The sequence below is a fragment of the Piliocolobus tephrosceles genome, chromosome 5 (assembly GCF_002776525.5).
Source record: "Piliocolobus tephrosceles isolate RC106 chromosome 5, ASM277652v3, whole genome shotgun sequence".
Classification (NCBI taxonomy): Eukaryota; Metazoa; Chordata; class Mammalia; order Primates; family Cercopithecidae; genus Piliocolobus; species Piliocolobus tephrosceles.
In genome coordinates this window covers 155,044,062-155,060,519 of record NC_045438.1, presented here as the reverse complement: position 1 = coordinate 155,060,519, position 16,458 = coordinate 155,044,062, and the positions used below count along the sequence as shown (strand labels likewise).

Sequence of the window (16,458 nt, the reverse complement as noted above, 5' to 3'; positions counted from 1 at the left end):
TGTACAACAAACAGAAAGTATTTTCAACAAACATAAGGGATAAGGATAAATATCCAGGGTATAGTCGACCCTCATATCCATGGACTCAACCAACCATGGGCCAAAAATATTTGGGAAATGAAAAATGGATAGTTGTGTCTGTACCGAACAAAGATTTTTTTGTCATTATCCCCTAAATAATACAGTATAACAATTTACACAGCATTTACATTGCATTACGTATTATAAGTAATCTAGATTTAAAGTATACAAGAAGAGATGTGTAGGTTATATGCAAATCCTATGCCATTTTATGTAAGGGACTTGAACACCCATGAATTTTACTATCTCAAGGAGTCCTAGAACTAATCCCTTACAGATCCAAGAGTGACTATATACCAATAACTCTTACAAAGAAAAATGTCAACAAAACAATAGCAATATGCAAACATACTCAACTTCACTAGAAACTGAGGACAAGTAAATTAAAATGAGATACCATTTCACCATCAGATGGAGAAAAATGTAAGACATTGATACTATCACATATTGGCAATGGGGTGGAAAATGGGAAATCTCATCATCTGTTTGGTGGGAGCATAAATTGATATGGCCTTTGGATGAGCAGTCAGGCAGTTTAAATTTTAAATATGACAAAAATAAATGAATAGATTTTACATATGTCTCCCCTCCGCTTGAGCATCTGCTTCTGCTCGTAGGTACCAAGCCTAAAGAGATACGTATACACACAGGGAGCCTGTACAAGGGCATACTTACTCTCAGCATGGATCTCTTATGTTTAAATACGGGAAATTCGTAACAGGAAATGCTAGGAGTAAATATTTTTTAATAGGTGGTTCTAAACGAGTGCCTTTCAATCTTGAGCTACACTTCAGAATTGCCTGGAGCTTTTAAGAATTTAGAATTCCAGGGCCCTACCTTCAGAGATTCAGATTTCACTTGTCTAGGTGGAGGAAAGGTGATGGTAATTTGTAAGAGCTCTCAGGTGGTACTAATAGGAAGTCAGGACTGAAAATTAGTGATTTGTCTATACTGCCTTGGAAAGTTCTCCAAGCAATAAGTTAAAAACAAAAATAGAACCATAGGGCCATATGTACAGTATACTACTACTTAATGTGAATAATCCCAGCACTTTGGGAGGTCAAGGCGGGCGGATCACGAGGTCAGGAGATCGAGACCATCCTGGCTAACATGGTGAAACCCCGTCTCTATTAAAAATACAAAAAATTAACCAGGCGTGGTGGCGGGAGCCTGTAGTCCCAGTTACTTGGGAAGCTGAGGCAAGAGAATGGCGTGAACCCATGAGCCAAGATCACACCACTGCACTCCCGCCTTGGTGACAGAGCTAGACTCCATCTCAAAAAAAAAAAAAAGAAAAAGAAAAATCATATATACACGCACATAAGAGAATCTTGAATAATACACACCAAGCTAATGACAAATGTTTACTTCTTAGAAGGGGAAGTGGGCAATTGCAGGGATGGGGTGGTTAGTCCAGGTCTAGGGAAATATGGATTCATCTGAATTGCTTAATTTCTTTTGAGAATGTATTCGCTGCTTATGTTATGAAAAATAAAGGATGAATTTTTAAAGAATAGCATAAACTATCAAAATGCTACTGACTTACTCAAATATTAAATAAGAAAAGCTAATTAGATCATGGTATGATAAAACTGAGACCTCCTCACTTAATTAGGCAACTGACATAGTTACGTAAGCTCCATTTCCATGCTTAAATTATTTTTACTGAAATCAACAAAGTGGAATCTTAAAAGTCAAATTTTGCTTAGTTGAAATATATAAAAACTGCTCTTGTAAGTGTTCTCAGAAGCTGAAGGGTCTTGCACATTGCCTTATTAATAATTACCTGCGGTGATCCTCAACGCCCATTCAACCATCATCACTGCCCCGCCTCTGATCTTGCACCCTATACCACAGTTACCACTTTCAGTAGAATTTTAAAAAGAAATAACCCAATGATTTAAGACAAACAGATTTATTTTTATAAATGAGATAAATAAGAGAAAAAAACTAGAAAACAAAAAAAGAAAATGGCAAAGGAAGACTAGCTTGTGCGACGCAGCAACCACCATTCAGTTCTCTGCCTTCCCAAGCAAGGCTATGACAGAAACAGCTCGCTGCCTGCTACACTCCCATGTGCCCCTCCTACGTCACTCACAGAGCCCCTGTTTTAGTAGGAGATCACAAGGCTTTTTTTAAAAAAGAACACCTTTCCCAGCCTCTACTGTAGACAGGGCAGCCAAGTGACACAGTCCTGGTCACTAACATATAGTTGACCCTTGAGCAACACGGGTTTGAATTGCAAAGGTCCCCTTAAACATGGATTGTTTTCCACTTTTGCCAACCCCTGAGACAGCAAGACCATCCTTCCCTCCCTCCTCCCGCTCAGCCTACTCTACATGAAGACAAAGAGAATGAAGACTTTGTGATGACCCACTTCCACTTCACAAATAGAAAATATATTTCATTTTTCTTATGATTTTCTTAACATTTTCTTTTCTCTAGCTTACTTCATTACAGGAATATAGTGAATACACACATAACAAAATATGTGGCTGGGTGTGGTGGCTCATGCCTGTAAATCCCAGCACTTTGGGAGGCCAAGGTGGGCGGATCACTTGAGGTCAGGAGTTCGAGACCAGCCTGACCAACATGATGAAACCCTGTCTCTACTAAAAAAGATACAAAAATTAGCCAGGCATGGTGGCAGGCACCTGTAATCCCAGTTACTTGGCAGGCTAAGGCAGGAGAATCATTTGAACCCAGGAGACAGAGGTTGCAGTGAGCCGAGATCATGCCATTGCACTCCAGCCTGGGTGACAGCATGAGACTCCATCTTAAAAAAACACAAACGGAAACAAAATATGTGTACAAAATATGTGTTAAATGACCGTCTATGTTATCAGTAAGGCTTCCAGTCAACTGTAAGTTATTAGTAGTTAGGTTTTGCGGGAGTCAAAAGTTATATGCAGAGTATCAACTATGCTGGGGTTGGGTCAGTTCTCTTAACCCTCCACTACTCAAAGGTCAGCTGTACATGCAGAGAGAAAGCCTAATGGGCCACAGATTTGGCTGGCCTGTCCCTCTTATCCCTTTGTGTTTACCTGTGCCTTCCCTTTCCTTCTGCCCAGAACACAGATGGCATGGCCACTGGTCCAAGAGCCACCTTGTGAGCATGAGGGGAAAGATGATGCCTACGAATACTGGAGCAGAATGGCAGGAGTCTGCAACCCTCTCCATACTGAGGTTCTGCAGCACCAGCTCTGCACTGCCTGGACTCTTAGCTTCTGGTATTTGGGCTTCCCATTATATGCAGCCAAATGAAAACCTTAACTTATACAGATGGATTACTCTAGACCAGCGGATTCTAGACCAGAATAAGGAATACTATAGGGCGGGACTGGCCACCTATGGCCTGCAGCAGGGCAAATCCAGCCAGGAACATTATTTTATGCATTGTCTAAGGTTGCTTTTGTCCAACAACAGCAGAGTTGAGTGGTTACAATAGAGACCATCTGGCCCACCAAGCTGGAAACATTTAGATTATACGGCCTTTTACAGAAAACACTTGCTGAGTCCTACTGTAAAGGGTTATTCATAATTGTAGCAGCCTCAGGAGGTAAGAGCACTCCCTAAAGACCCCCAATACCATTGTTCACTCTCCAATAGCCTAAAAAAAAAAAAAAAGTCCTCACCAACTGGGGTAAAGAATCCCGGTACTTGGTATTTAATTGGTTCACAAAGCGTCGGGTGATCCAGTAACAGTCGACGCTGTCTTCCACCATTTCCTCCATGGCTTTAGCTATAGCAAGAAATACTTCATCTTCTGGCTCCTGAAAGATTAATAATAAATCTCAAGAGGAAGGCAGTGAAAGAGAGGAATACATATTTCTTTAATAAAAAATGAAACCTTGCTCCCTAAATTTTGAAAAGGCTACATTAATAAATCAAAGCGGGATCAAAAAGCAGAGTCCATCCCTGAAGAGGGGAGCAAGGGGGAGAAAAGGATGAGTAACTACAGGGTCAGTGCTGCTTCTGAATGACCAGGTTTCAGGCTGAGTGTACAGAGATGCTCCAGCTTCTAACATTAAGCCCCTCACAGAGTCAACATAAATGATAAGCAAGTCACTGACTCTCTCCACCCAAAAATATCCTTAGTACTAGGTGAGCATGTCTTTGAAAAGGGTGTAACAAACGGCACCATCAGTAACTGGAGACATTTTTCAGCACAGTAATTTGCAAATATTGAAGAGCTCCAAAAAAGACTAATAAAGCATTTGCTTTATTTCAAAGCATTCACGCATACCTTCAGAATGTTGTTCCATCTGAAGCAGTAAAAAAGTTAAAATGTTCCGAGAATCAGAATTTTGGGAATCAAAAGAATGGCATTTCTCAAACCTTGTGTCAATACTCAGAATGTGAAAGTAAACTCTCAGGGAAATTTCAACAGAGAGATCTTAGAAAAACTGGGACCTTATTTGAAAACCTCTTCTGTTTTCAAACACCATATCGTATACAAAAAGCTCTATATTTTCATCTAGGATTTAATAGCGGAAGGATTTTAATGTTAAAAAGAAACTAAGAAGTATCACAGTTTCCCCTAAAAAGTACCAACTTAAATCAAAATTGTCACTTTAATGTATTATTTCATTCTAAGCCCTTCTTTCAACTTGTTAATATTCTATAAAATGTCAAGAAAAACAGAATTTAAATCATAGGGAATAAATTTTCTCTAAGCATTTTATTAATGTGTCAGAGGAGAATGGAAAATAAGTAGGAAGAAAAGGGAAAGGAAAAATCTCCTTTCCTGGACTCCCGTGCAGTTCTGTGCACTGTGCTTGGCACCCACAAAGGTGGCATCTCACTGACTGTCCTGACCACTGACAGGTCAAGAGAAGAGGACTCAGGTCATCCTTCCTGACCCTGTGCCAAGCGCTGCTGCACCCTCTTACTCATGAATTAAAAAATGAGGCAGAGTGGGCGCTAAGTAGGTGCTATGGTTCAAACATCTGTCCCCTCCAAAATTTATGTTGAAATTTAATCCCCAATGTGGCAGTATTGAGAAGTGGGGCCTTTAAGAGGTGACTGGATCATGAGGGCTCCGCCCTCATCAGTGGGTCAATTCATAGATTAACGGGTTATCACAGGAATGGGACTGGTGGCTCCCTAAGAAGAAGAGAGTCCTGGGTGAGCATGTTGGCACGTTCAGCCCCCTCGCCATGCGATAGCCTGTGCCACCTCAGGACCCTGCAGAGAGTCCTCATCAGCAAGAAGGCCCTCACCAGATATAGCCCCTGAATCCTGGACTTCCCAGCTTCTAGATTTGTAAGAAGTAAATTCCTTTTTTAAATAAATTATCCAATTTCAGATATTCTGTTATAAGCAACCAAAAACAGACCAACACAACGAGGACCATGACTGGGGAGAGGTGGGGTGGCAGAGTCCAAAACACTCAGAAGCATGTCTGCCTAAGGCTGCAGTAAAGGTGTCTCAGCTTGGAACACAGACAAGCTGAGTAGCGGTGAGGGGGAACCTATAGCCTGTCATCTCAATTCCTTGAACTAACAGATTATCTAATTTAATTTGATATGTAATTTAAGAACTTGTGTAGTACTATCAACTTCCCTTTGCCAATAAGTGAAATTTAAAGATGATTGCTTAAATTATTCCAATTATTCTTTAGGGACCTTCTCTCTCTTGATAAACATAATAAATACAAATGATCTTTATTAGCTCTAAGGTTTGTCCATGGATACCCCATCATTAACTTCAAAAAATATAAGATATGCAATAAAAATAAATTTTGTAAAATAGGAGTGTTCCAGCAAATCCATTTGAACAATTCACTGTTTTAGCCAAACAAGTAACACTTTAATTTCACACTGACAGAAATAAAGAAGAGGAAGGGAAAACTCTTCCCTAGAGAAGAATGCCAACTAATACATGCAAAAAGAATGAGGGAGTTAGATCACCATTTGGCAACCAGCAAGGTAAAAATTGGTTCGGGCAAGAATACGAATCATTAGTGGATGGCTATTTACAAGTCTCAAAGTACTTCCCCACAGTTACTTATTAATTACAAAGAGGAAAATAGTAACCTTATAGTGGAGAAACTCTGCAGACACCATCTTACCCAAGTGATCAAAGTTAGCAGCAACAGTAATGAGTCCCACACTTCTGTGGTATTCCCACCAATAATGCGTGACCAGAGTTTAATCATGGAGAAACAAGAGAAAAACCCAAATTGAGAAATGCTCTACTGGCCAGGGCTCTTCAAAAGTGTCAAAGTCATGAAAGACAAAGACTGAAGAACTGTTCCAGGCTGGGCACAGTGGCTCACGCCTGTAATCCCAGTACTTTGGGAGGCCAAGGCGGGTGAATCACCTGAGGTTGGGAGTTCAAAACGAGCCTGATCAACATGGAGAAATCCTGTCTCTACTAAAAATACAAAAATTAACCGGGTGTGGTGGTGTGCGCCTGTCCCGCTACTCCGGAGGCTGAGGCACAAGAATCGCTTGAAACCGGGAGGCAGAGGTTGTGGTGAGCCGAGATCGCACCATTGCACTCCAGCCTGACCAAAAGAGCAAAACTCTGTCTCAAAAAAAAAAAAAAAAAAAAGAACTGTTCCAGATTAAAGACTAAGACATAGCAGTGAAATGTAATGTGTGATCTGGAACTGGATCTTGGATCAGAAGAAGAGCATCAGTGGGACATCAGCAAAATCCCAATGAAGCCTACAGAGTAGCTCTCAGTATTGTTTGTGACTCTCTGGTTTTGATCATTACATTATGGTTGTATGAGATGTAACATTTGAGGACACTGGGAGAAGGTATTTGAGAACACTGTACTATTTTTGCAACTTTTTTCTAGATCCAACATTATTTTAAAAGTTAAAAAATAAATTTTTTTTAGAAATCATCAAATGAGAATACTTGTGAGCAAAAGTTCAATAAGGAATAGGATATTTACATAGCGGTTTTCAAGTGTCTCCCCACAAAGAGAAACAGCAATTAAAAAGGAAAAAATAAACAATTTCCAGTGGAAAACTCCAGCAGGCGCCACCCTCGCCAAATGATCCAAGTTAACACTATCTCTTATGGGGCAAATCCACACTATGTGCCTCCTGATAAGAGTCACAGAAAAGGAGACAGCATCACCTACCTGGTATTCCCGCCAAAAATGAATAGCCTGAATCTAATCAGGAGGGAGCACCAGACAAATCTAAATTGAGGGGCTTTCTTCAAAGCATCTGATTATGCCCTTCAAAAATGTCCAAGCCATGAAAGATTTAAAAAAGACAGAACTGTCCCAAGTCAAAGGAGACAAAAGCAACATGATTACCCAGTGCAAAGTCTAAATCAGGATCCAATCCTCACCCATAACTTTGACTGTTTGCTTATTTGTGAAGGCATTATTGGTCAAATTCAAATGGAGTTGGTAAATGAGATATTAATACTGTATCAGTGTTAACGTCTTAGTTTTGAGGACTGTACTATGGCTATCTACAGGGGTGTCCTGTCTTTAGGAAGTGTACACTGAAGGAATCTGAGGTAGTAGGGAACCCTGTCTGCATCTTATTCTCAAATGATTTAGGAAAAAAAATGTGTTTAAAAAATACGTTTTAAAATGACAAAGCAAAACAGATGCACATAATGTTAACAACTGGAGAATCTGAGTAAAGGGTATATGCAAATTCTTGGAAATATTCTTGCAACTTTTCTAGAAGTTTGAAATTACTTCAAAATAAAACGTATTTTAAAAAAAAACAAAAAATAAGAAGGTTGGGTCAGAATGTGCATGGCCATGAATGCCAAGTAAAGATGTGTCACTTTTACAGTAATAACAATAGGGAGCCACCGAAAGTTTTTAAGGCAAAACATGATGTAATCAAAGGCTGGCAAGATGGAACAGTCTAGAGTTGAGTTTAGTGTCAGACAAAAGCGACCACTAACCAGTGGAAAAGAGGGACTTCGAGGTAACTTCCCAGACTCCAGCTGATACATGCGGAGATAGACTTCAGCCTGAGGTGTGGCATCACTAACAAAGCGAACGACTTTCAGGGCATGAAGGACATCCGAGTACTGCTCCTTACGATACATCATCACCTTGGCATGGGACTCATGGTGTGGAGGCAGAATTCCTGGAGAGAATAGGAAAAACGAAAAAAACGAAAAAAGAACAAAATACTGAGCCATCACTCCAAATCCCTCATCTATGAAAGAGGATGCTGTGAGGAGCGACCCAACACAGTTGGCTAGAATTCACACAGATATTTAAGTACCATATAGAATCTCTTTTAGAAATTCTCACTATAAAACAATCTTAAATGTGAAATATTATCAATGTTTGAATGCTGAGGCATCATTGATATAAGAACACTGGCAAAGCCCTTAAATAAGTGTGCCGCATACATTCAAGATTAACAACCACATCAATTATAACAATGGTTTAATTTAATTTATGGCAGCCTCAGGCTGCCTTTAGCTCCCAGAGGGTCTCACCCTAGTCTTTGTACTTGACCCCTACATCTCAGAACCACCAACAGCCCACTGAATTCTTCTCTTCCACAACAGTTAAAACTTGCTCACTAAGTATCCTATCCTCCAGGTCACAAAAGACCTTAATCTTCATTGGTGAGGTCACCTTACATGACATTTCTATGACACATTAAGCTCATCAACCCATTTAAACATGGTGTCATATCCTTTTTACAAACAAATGGCTCTGAGAAAACATAGTGGAAAGACCACTAGACAGGCCAGCCATCCGGGTTCCAGCCTCAGATTGGATAATACTAGGACTCTCAAATGTGTTTGTCTTTCTGGGCATTTGTTTCCCCATCTGTCAGAGGCAGGAAACGGGATAAGCATTTCACCAAATGCTTCTCCACAGAATGCTAACCCCAAGAGAAAACAAAATGCCATCGTCAAACAGATTTGGGAAATGGTGACAATGAATTTTCATGGCTCTAAATTTTCCCATAAAGAAAAACATTTTAGGCCAGGTATGGTGGCTCATGCCTATAATCCCAGCACTTTGAGAGGCCAAGGCAGGCAGATCACTTGAGCCCAGGAGTTTGAGACCAGCCTGGGCAACTGAGTGAAGGTATCTGAGAAACCCTGTCTCTACAGAAAAATGAGCCAGGTCCGGTGGCGCGCGCCTGTAGTCCCAGCTACCCGGGAGGCTGACGTGGGAGGATCACCTGGGCCTGGGAAGTCAAGGCCATAGTGAGCTGTGATCGTACCACTGCACTCCAGCCTGGGAAAAAGAGTAAGACCCTGTCTCAAACAAAACAAAACAAAACAAAACAAAACAAAACAAAACATTTTATTTACTCAAGCCTCCGGGCTCCACAGAAGCACAGACTTTGGAGCAAAGTTGCTGGGTTTAAATTCCAGCTCTGCAATGAACTGGCTGGGTGGTGACCTCTAGCAATCACTTTATCTCCCTATGTCTTAGCTTCCCCATCTGAGAAATGGGAATAACAATACCTAATATCATACAGTTGTTGAGATGAATAAACAGATCAATATACACAAAGCATTCAGGAGAGTACTCGGCAAACACTAAGCTAGTGTAAGTGTTAGCTAGTACATCTGACTATGAATCCCTCTTTGGTGCAAAATGCCACATGTTTAGTATTCTAAAGAATACCCCAAAAAATAAAAACTAATAGTAGCTAATATGATACCATGTTAATATTAGAAAAAAAACTTGCTTAAATGTTCTTTTCCCTGAAATAAATCTTTAACTCATCATTGCTATGAGACTGTGAGCCAGGCTTCCAGAAAAGCCAAAGGAACATGCTAAAGAGTCTACTACATCTCGGCTAATACAGATTAAACAGCTGTGACCGAACCCTCATCACACTTCTAGAGGCAGCACTTTAACCCTTAAATCTGTATTCTAAGAGCTGGTCCTAAAAAGCCTCTTCCTGATATTTAACTAAAATAGTATCAGGAAGTAGGCATTTGAAGTAAAGATCCCTAAATAAGCAAAACTCTGTGCTAGGAAGAGTCAGGCTGTGTCCTACACAGCGCGACAGGCTCTAAACTTCCAGTGTCTTTTCCTCAAAAAATAACTATGACATGATAAAGGAAGGTGGGCCGAGCGCGGTGGCTCACGCCTATAATCCTAGCACTTTGGGAGGCCGAGGCGGGTGGACTGCCTGAGCTCAGGAATTCGTGACCAGCCTGGGCAACATGGTGAAACCCCATCTCTACCAAAATACAAAACGTTAGCCGGGCATGGTAGTACGCACCTGTAGTCCCAGCTACTCGGGAGGCTGAGGCAGGAGAATCACAATCTATCTTACCTTCAAATGAGTTTCACAAACGTAAGCTCAAATCCTAGCTCTGCCATTTACAGGCTATAATGCCTTAGGCAAGTTATTTAGCCTCAGAGAGTCTTTTTCCCCACCTGCAAAGTTAGGATACCAATACCTGCCTCACAGGGGATTCTAGAATTACTCTGTACAATCTGTGTAAATGACTCTGCCTACTGACAGGCACACAGGGATGCCCAATAAGGAGCAATCATAGTTTATATTCTTCAAGGAATTTAGTCCTCACCACTACCTTACAATTAACAAACTAGAAGATTTTTTTTTTTTTTTGGAGACAGAGTCTCGCTCTGTTCCCAGCCTGGAGTGCAGCGGTGCCATCTTGTCTCACTGCAACCTCCGCCTCCTGGCTTCAAGAGATTCTCCTGCCTCAGCCTCCCGAGTAGCTGGTACTACAGGCACACGCCACCACGCCCAGCTAATTTTTTGTATTTTTAGTAGAAAGGGGGTTTCACCATGTTGGCCAGGATGGTCTCAATCTCCCGACCTCATGATCTGCCCTCCTTGGCCTCCCAGAGTGCTGGGATTAGAGGTGTGAGCCGCTGCACCCAGCCAAAAATACTTTTTTTATGAAAGAAAAGGAGGATGGTAATGGATAGGAGTTATATGCTCCAGCAGGCTCAGCAATGGTAAGGGAAAGAAAATCTTGGGCTCAGAAGGGATGCTGCCAGTTACTCATGGCACTGAATTCATGTTTTCCTCCATAGAAATTAAGTAAGATCAGTTTTCCTTCTCATTCAGCCATTCACACCGCTGGAATTTAGTCATTCACGCTTTTAGGGAGTATTAAGTCTCCAATTTCTCTTTGACTCATGAGGAAGTTACACCTCTATAGCTGAGAATCACAAAATATTACAAATGTAGAGCTAAAAACTAGGAGTAATTTAGCTCAAAAGCCTCAGTTTATAGATGCAAAAAATGAGTCCCAGAGGGGTCGCCTTCCTCCAGGTTACCGAGCTGACAGCAAAGCCTAAACCAATTCTCATTCCTCCTAGTCCGGTGCTCTTCCCAGATCCTGTCTCAGGAACATACACTATTTTCTCTTCTATAGTATCATTAATAGAACAGAAAATAATGAGCGGTAATTGAACCTCCTGGGGAAGATCTAATATTCAATAAAAGGCCTAAACAAAGTTTCCTTTTTCTGACTGATAAGATAGCAAATGATCCCGTTATTCAATATTTTTGAAGATACATCTTCCAACTCCTGGGTCTCATACCTAGAAGCACCTTCCATACCAATGCACGGTACATGGATGGGAGAGGGAACCGCTGACTAAAAGTACAAAGTTTCTCTGTATCTAGAGGAAGAAGAAAACAATTGTTAGAAGCTTTTCATGCTGATCACAGTATGTCAAAGCACATTTCATTTTTTAAAACTGAAAGAATAGTTAAGACATTTCTTCAGGGGATGTCTACCATATGGTCAGTAAGTTTAGAAGAAGTAATACTACTCTGATTTCTAGCCCAAGACTTCTGCCAACTAAGGCATTTAAAAACCATCTGTGGCCAGGCGCAGTGGCTCACACCTGTAATCTCAGCAGTTTGGGAGGCTGAGGCGGGCAAATCACTAGAGGTCAGGAGTTTGGGACCAGCCTGGCCAACATGGCGAAACACCATCTCTACTAAAAATACGAAAATTGGCCAGGTATGATGGCACACACCTGTAGTCCCAGCTAGTCAGGAGGCTGAGACAGAAGAATCACCTGAACCCAGGAGGCAGAAGTTGCAGTAAGCCAAGATCATGCCACTGCACTCCAGCCTGGGCAACAGAGTGAGACGCTGTCTTAAAAAATAATAATAAAAATAAAAACAATTTGCATTTTACAGCATTGGAGATGCATTTTGCATATATTACTACATTCCCTATAACAGTGGTAGTTATTAATTACAGGGTTATTTCATTTAATTCACATTGCAAGCCTGTTAGGTAGTTCTTGTTCTAAAAATGCAGAAACTGAAGTTCGAAGCAGTTAAATGATTTGATCAAACTAACACAGCTAGTAAGTGGTGCAGTCCACCTTCAAAACCCTACATTTTCCAGTAAATTACAGTTAGTTCCCTGACCCTCAATTCTTCTACTTATCAAAGGAGAATACCAGACATACTAAAGCAAAGACTGTACAGTTGAAGATCAAAGATAAGGTGAGAAATGTTTCAGAAACTTTAAAAGTACTCCATGCAAATAAAGTATTATCTTTAAATATGGTTCAGTTTATTTTACTTTAGTCAACAACAGACCTTATTCAGACTGGCTTAAAATAAACTAAAATGTCAATATACAATGCACTCTTAGTATTTCCATAGAAGAAAATCATGGGCTGAGCGCCGTAACTAATGCCTATAATCCCAGCACTTTGGGAGGTCGAGGTGGGTGGATCACTTGAGGTCAGGAGTTTGAGACCAGCCTGGCCAACATGGTGACTGTCTCTACTAAAAACACAAAAAATAGCTAGGAATGGTGGCGCATGCCTGTAATCCCAGCTACTTAGGAGGCTGAGGCAGGAGAATCGCTTGAACCCAGGAAGCGTAGGTTGCAGTGAGCCCAGATCGCACCACTGCACTACATCCTGGGCAACAGAGTCAGACTTGGTCTCAAAAAAAAGAAGAAAAAAATCATGACCAGAGTTATTGCAAATTTACCTAGATAATACATGAAAACATACAGGTTCAATAAAAGAAAAAATATTAACGACTTTCTTAAGAAACCTTTCAAAAACTTCTGACCCTCAGTGAAATATAAATTTGAAAAATCTATAACTTTTCTCAAAATACACCATTCTGCTTCAACATGTCACTAAAAAATACAATAAGCAACCAATGCTTCTGGATGTCTTTTAAGAAAATACTTACTTCAGAACATGTGGAATGACTGAGAACCAATGAGATTAATTTTAAAAAGTACTCACCCAGACGGTCATCTTTTAGGAGAATTTCTAATGATTTCTTTTCTTCAACTCCACGAAACCCTACTTTCTCATAATATACTGAACGAAAGTTTCTCTGAGAGTCGTCAGTCATATTTCATTCTTGGAGGAGACACAGGAAAATAGAGAGAGAGACGAAGGGGAAAAGTGAGTGTAGAAACAATGAGTCAAGAATTAGAGTAATTTTCAATGGTGTTCTCTACCTTTTCAATAAATCTGATGTACCCTTGCATAGGACCCAATATTAAAGATTTCCTTTTACTCAGTTCTACAACCATCCACCTATGCATCTTGGCCATAAACCAAGATATAAAAGTTCTCTGAGCTGCTAAAATAGATGGCACAAGGTTTATACACTAGGTTTCCCACTATACCTATGAGTGCCTAGCACAATAGAACATTCTGTAGTTATTATAAATGTGCAAAGAAAAAAAAATAAGTGAAATGGAAGCCAGGCAAGATATGTCAAAAAAAATTATACTCGAACAATATACACTATGATTTCATTGTTTGTTTTTTACAAATTTCATGTATTTTAAACATCAACACTCTGTTCTAAAATGTTAGCAATGGTTATCTTTAGGTAGTAGGATTCCAGATGATTTTAATTTCCTTTCTTTAGCTTAGTTATGTTTTTTTAAATGGGCATTTTGCAAAATGAAAAATTAAGTTATATAAAAGTAAAAAGCCACGAGTTCCTCACTTTTAAACACAATTCTATTAAATGTAACTATCAAAATTCAAAACTTACAACAGATAAATTGCATTAAATTATAACAAGAAGAGGGTAAAGAATGTAGCCGATTGACAGTGATCCTAAAGTCAGAGTTGAAGACAGAAAAACGATTTAAAATCTATCGCAAGAACTCAAAAAGCTCATTGGTCTCAGGTTCCTTCAGAGTAACCTTCATAATACTGGAGGTAACTCATCCAAAAAAAGGCCAAGTTAGATTTGGCGTTTCAAGAACAGAAAAGATGTGATGCATTTCCCAAAAAAGCACGGCACTGCCTCACGCAAATGCTTCCAGGCTCTGTGCACAAGAGTAAATCTTTAGGTTTAAAAATCCTGAGACGTCCCCAGTGAGCAGGGGCGGGCTTCCTTCCTTATTGAAAAGATATCCTTTGATCCGATCCAGTCACAGGAAAGATTAGGATTCGTTTAGTAAATGAAATGCTAAAGGGCTCTGAGCTTTCGGGAGATGTCTTAAAAAAAAAAAAAAAAAAAAAAAAAAGTCAGCAGCATAAGACGCATAGTGAGTGTGGGGATTTATTTCTTTTTAAGGCATCCAAACAGTTGCATGACGATTCGGTCGGTCCCCGTTGTCTAAGGACACCCATTCTTAGATTGCAGTACAATGACAAAGGCATCCTCTAGGAGGAAACATTGCAAATAAAATCTCCTGCCCATGCGCGTCCACCTGATGGGAAAAGTAAAAACACCTTGGTCCAAGACCCCAGGTCCCATTCTCTCTATGATGGATGCTTCACCTCTAGAAGTGGAAACACACCCGGGTTGAGACTAAGTGGTCCGGGAGAAGCAGAGGAAGCCGTGCCCTTTGCGCTGACCGACCTCCGGGCAGGCGGGCACCGTTGGGGCCCAGGGCCAGGAGGGGCGAGTCCTGCGGAAAGGAGGGAGACGGCGGGACACCTGGGACATCCGCGCGCGCCCCCACGACCCGGGAGACAAAACTCAGCACCGCTGCCGCCGCCGCCGGATGTGACATCAACTCCAGGTTGAGGGGCGGGCACTGGGCGGGCGCATGCGCAGAGGGCGCGCGCAGGAAGCTCCACCCTCACTCTGGGAAGCTCGGGTTTCGTTGGTGAAACCCGACGGGATAAAGGGCTAGGCTCGCCTCCAGGCTTGTGTAGTTTCCCCCACCCTGGGCACCCGGGCCCTTGCTACCCCGCAAAATCTCTCGACCATTTACTCCGGCCGTCCGAAGACGCGTGCCTGGGTTGCACTGCCGTCTCCGGCCCTCGAGGTTCCTGCCTAGGGGAGACCCGAGCCCTAGGGCAGTACTTAAGCTGCCTGCGTGCAGGACCCGAGTTTTGCTTTTGCTAATTTCCTCCCCACCCCGGGTATGTGGGAATAAATGAAGACCATCTGAACGAGAAAAGCAAAGGCGTCAACCACTGTCCCTTGCCTTTAGGGAGGGACGCAAAGGCAGACAGAGGAGTGGGGACGCTTTATGGTGGACAAAAGGGAAGGCTTCAGGTGTGCGCAGACCGGAGTCTGGAGTCGGCTCCCTGGAAGTGGAATATCCCGGGGATTGGTTAGGGGGCATAGTTGCCTTTCTCTGGTTGGTCCTAACTTGGAAGCAAGGACAAAAATTAAGAAAGCTATCAGTTATTAAGTCCTGGCCACTTGAGCCCAGTTGTTACAGAAGTTACTGTTCAGCTTCCTAGACTGTTGCTAGAGACGGCAATCAGGCTTCCTGCAAGTCTGATTGAAAGCAGGAAGGCTCCCTGGGTTGCTTATTGTAGATAACGGACTGGTTTTCTGGGCAGGTTGCTGCAGGTTGTGGGTGAGAGATCTGTTTTTATATTAGGTTTGGCCATTGTCTTAGTATATTCAGCCTCTCAGGTAAAATACTATAAAATGGGAGAAAAATGAAGGTTAAAAAAAAAAAGATGTGCTAAATACAAGCTTCGATTTGTTATTAGTAGGTCTAACAGAACAAAGTTACTCTTTAAAGTAGCTACTAACGCTTACAAATGCTTGCTTTCTATTTCTGTGCTTGCCTCACTGGTCCACCGGCTGAGCAGCAGTGCCCAAGTAGGTTTTTAAACCACCAGGGTTTGAGAGAAATCCCCAGTGATGGGTATCGTCCTTTTGAAAGTCCAAATCTCTACCAATAAACCACACAGATGCCAAGCTTTAGAGGAAACTTAGGACTATCAACAGTGCAGAAGTCCAGTTATAGTGCAGACAAATGTGTGGTATAATGGCTAGACAGAACTTAAAAACGAAGAAACGTGTGGTGGTTGAACTCAAACACTGATGCCCCTCCCCTCCCCCTTACCACCACCATCTTTAGTTCCTCAGTACTGGGGTACTAAACCTTACTTGGGTAGTGTTCACATGAGTAAGCAGAGTTCTTCAAGTTACCTTACACAGGTTCCATTTACTTGATCTAAACCTTGGGCCGGCCACTAACTTTTACAATT

The 16,458-nt window shown here is 41.4% G+C and overlaps 1 protein-coding gene across 5 annotated transcripts in view; it reads right to left on the bottom strand.

The window, feature by feature from the left end:
* Window positions 1-15,054, bottom strand: part of LOC111521774 (TBC1 domain family member 7) — a 40,008-nt gene extending 24,954 nt beyond the window's left edge. For 2 of the 5 annotated variants that reach the window (XR_003306675.1, XM_026446965.1), the window contains exons 1-5: window positions 14,799-15,054; window positions 13,273-13,392; window positions 11,584-11,664; window positions 7,974-8,161; window positions 3,717-3,854 (exon numbers count right to left, since the gene is read on the bottom strand). Coding sequence is in view for 4 of the 5 variants with exons in the window: in XM_026446965.1 (XP_026302750.1) it covers window positions 3,717-3,854; window positions 7,974-8,161; window positions 11,584-11,664; window positions 13,273-13,384 (519 nt within the window). In the remaining variant the exon portion in view is untranslated. Of the gene's footprint in view, window positions 1-3,716; window positions 3,855-7,973; window positions 8,162-11,583; window positions 11,665-13,272; window positions 13,393-14,730 lie in introns of all 5 variants that reach the window. The other 3 variants (XM_026446968.1, XM_026446966.2, XM_026446967.1) reach the window with 3 other exon arrangements.
* Window positions 15,055-16,458: the final 1,404 nt, after the last annotated feature.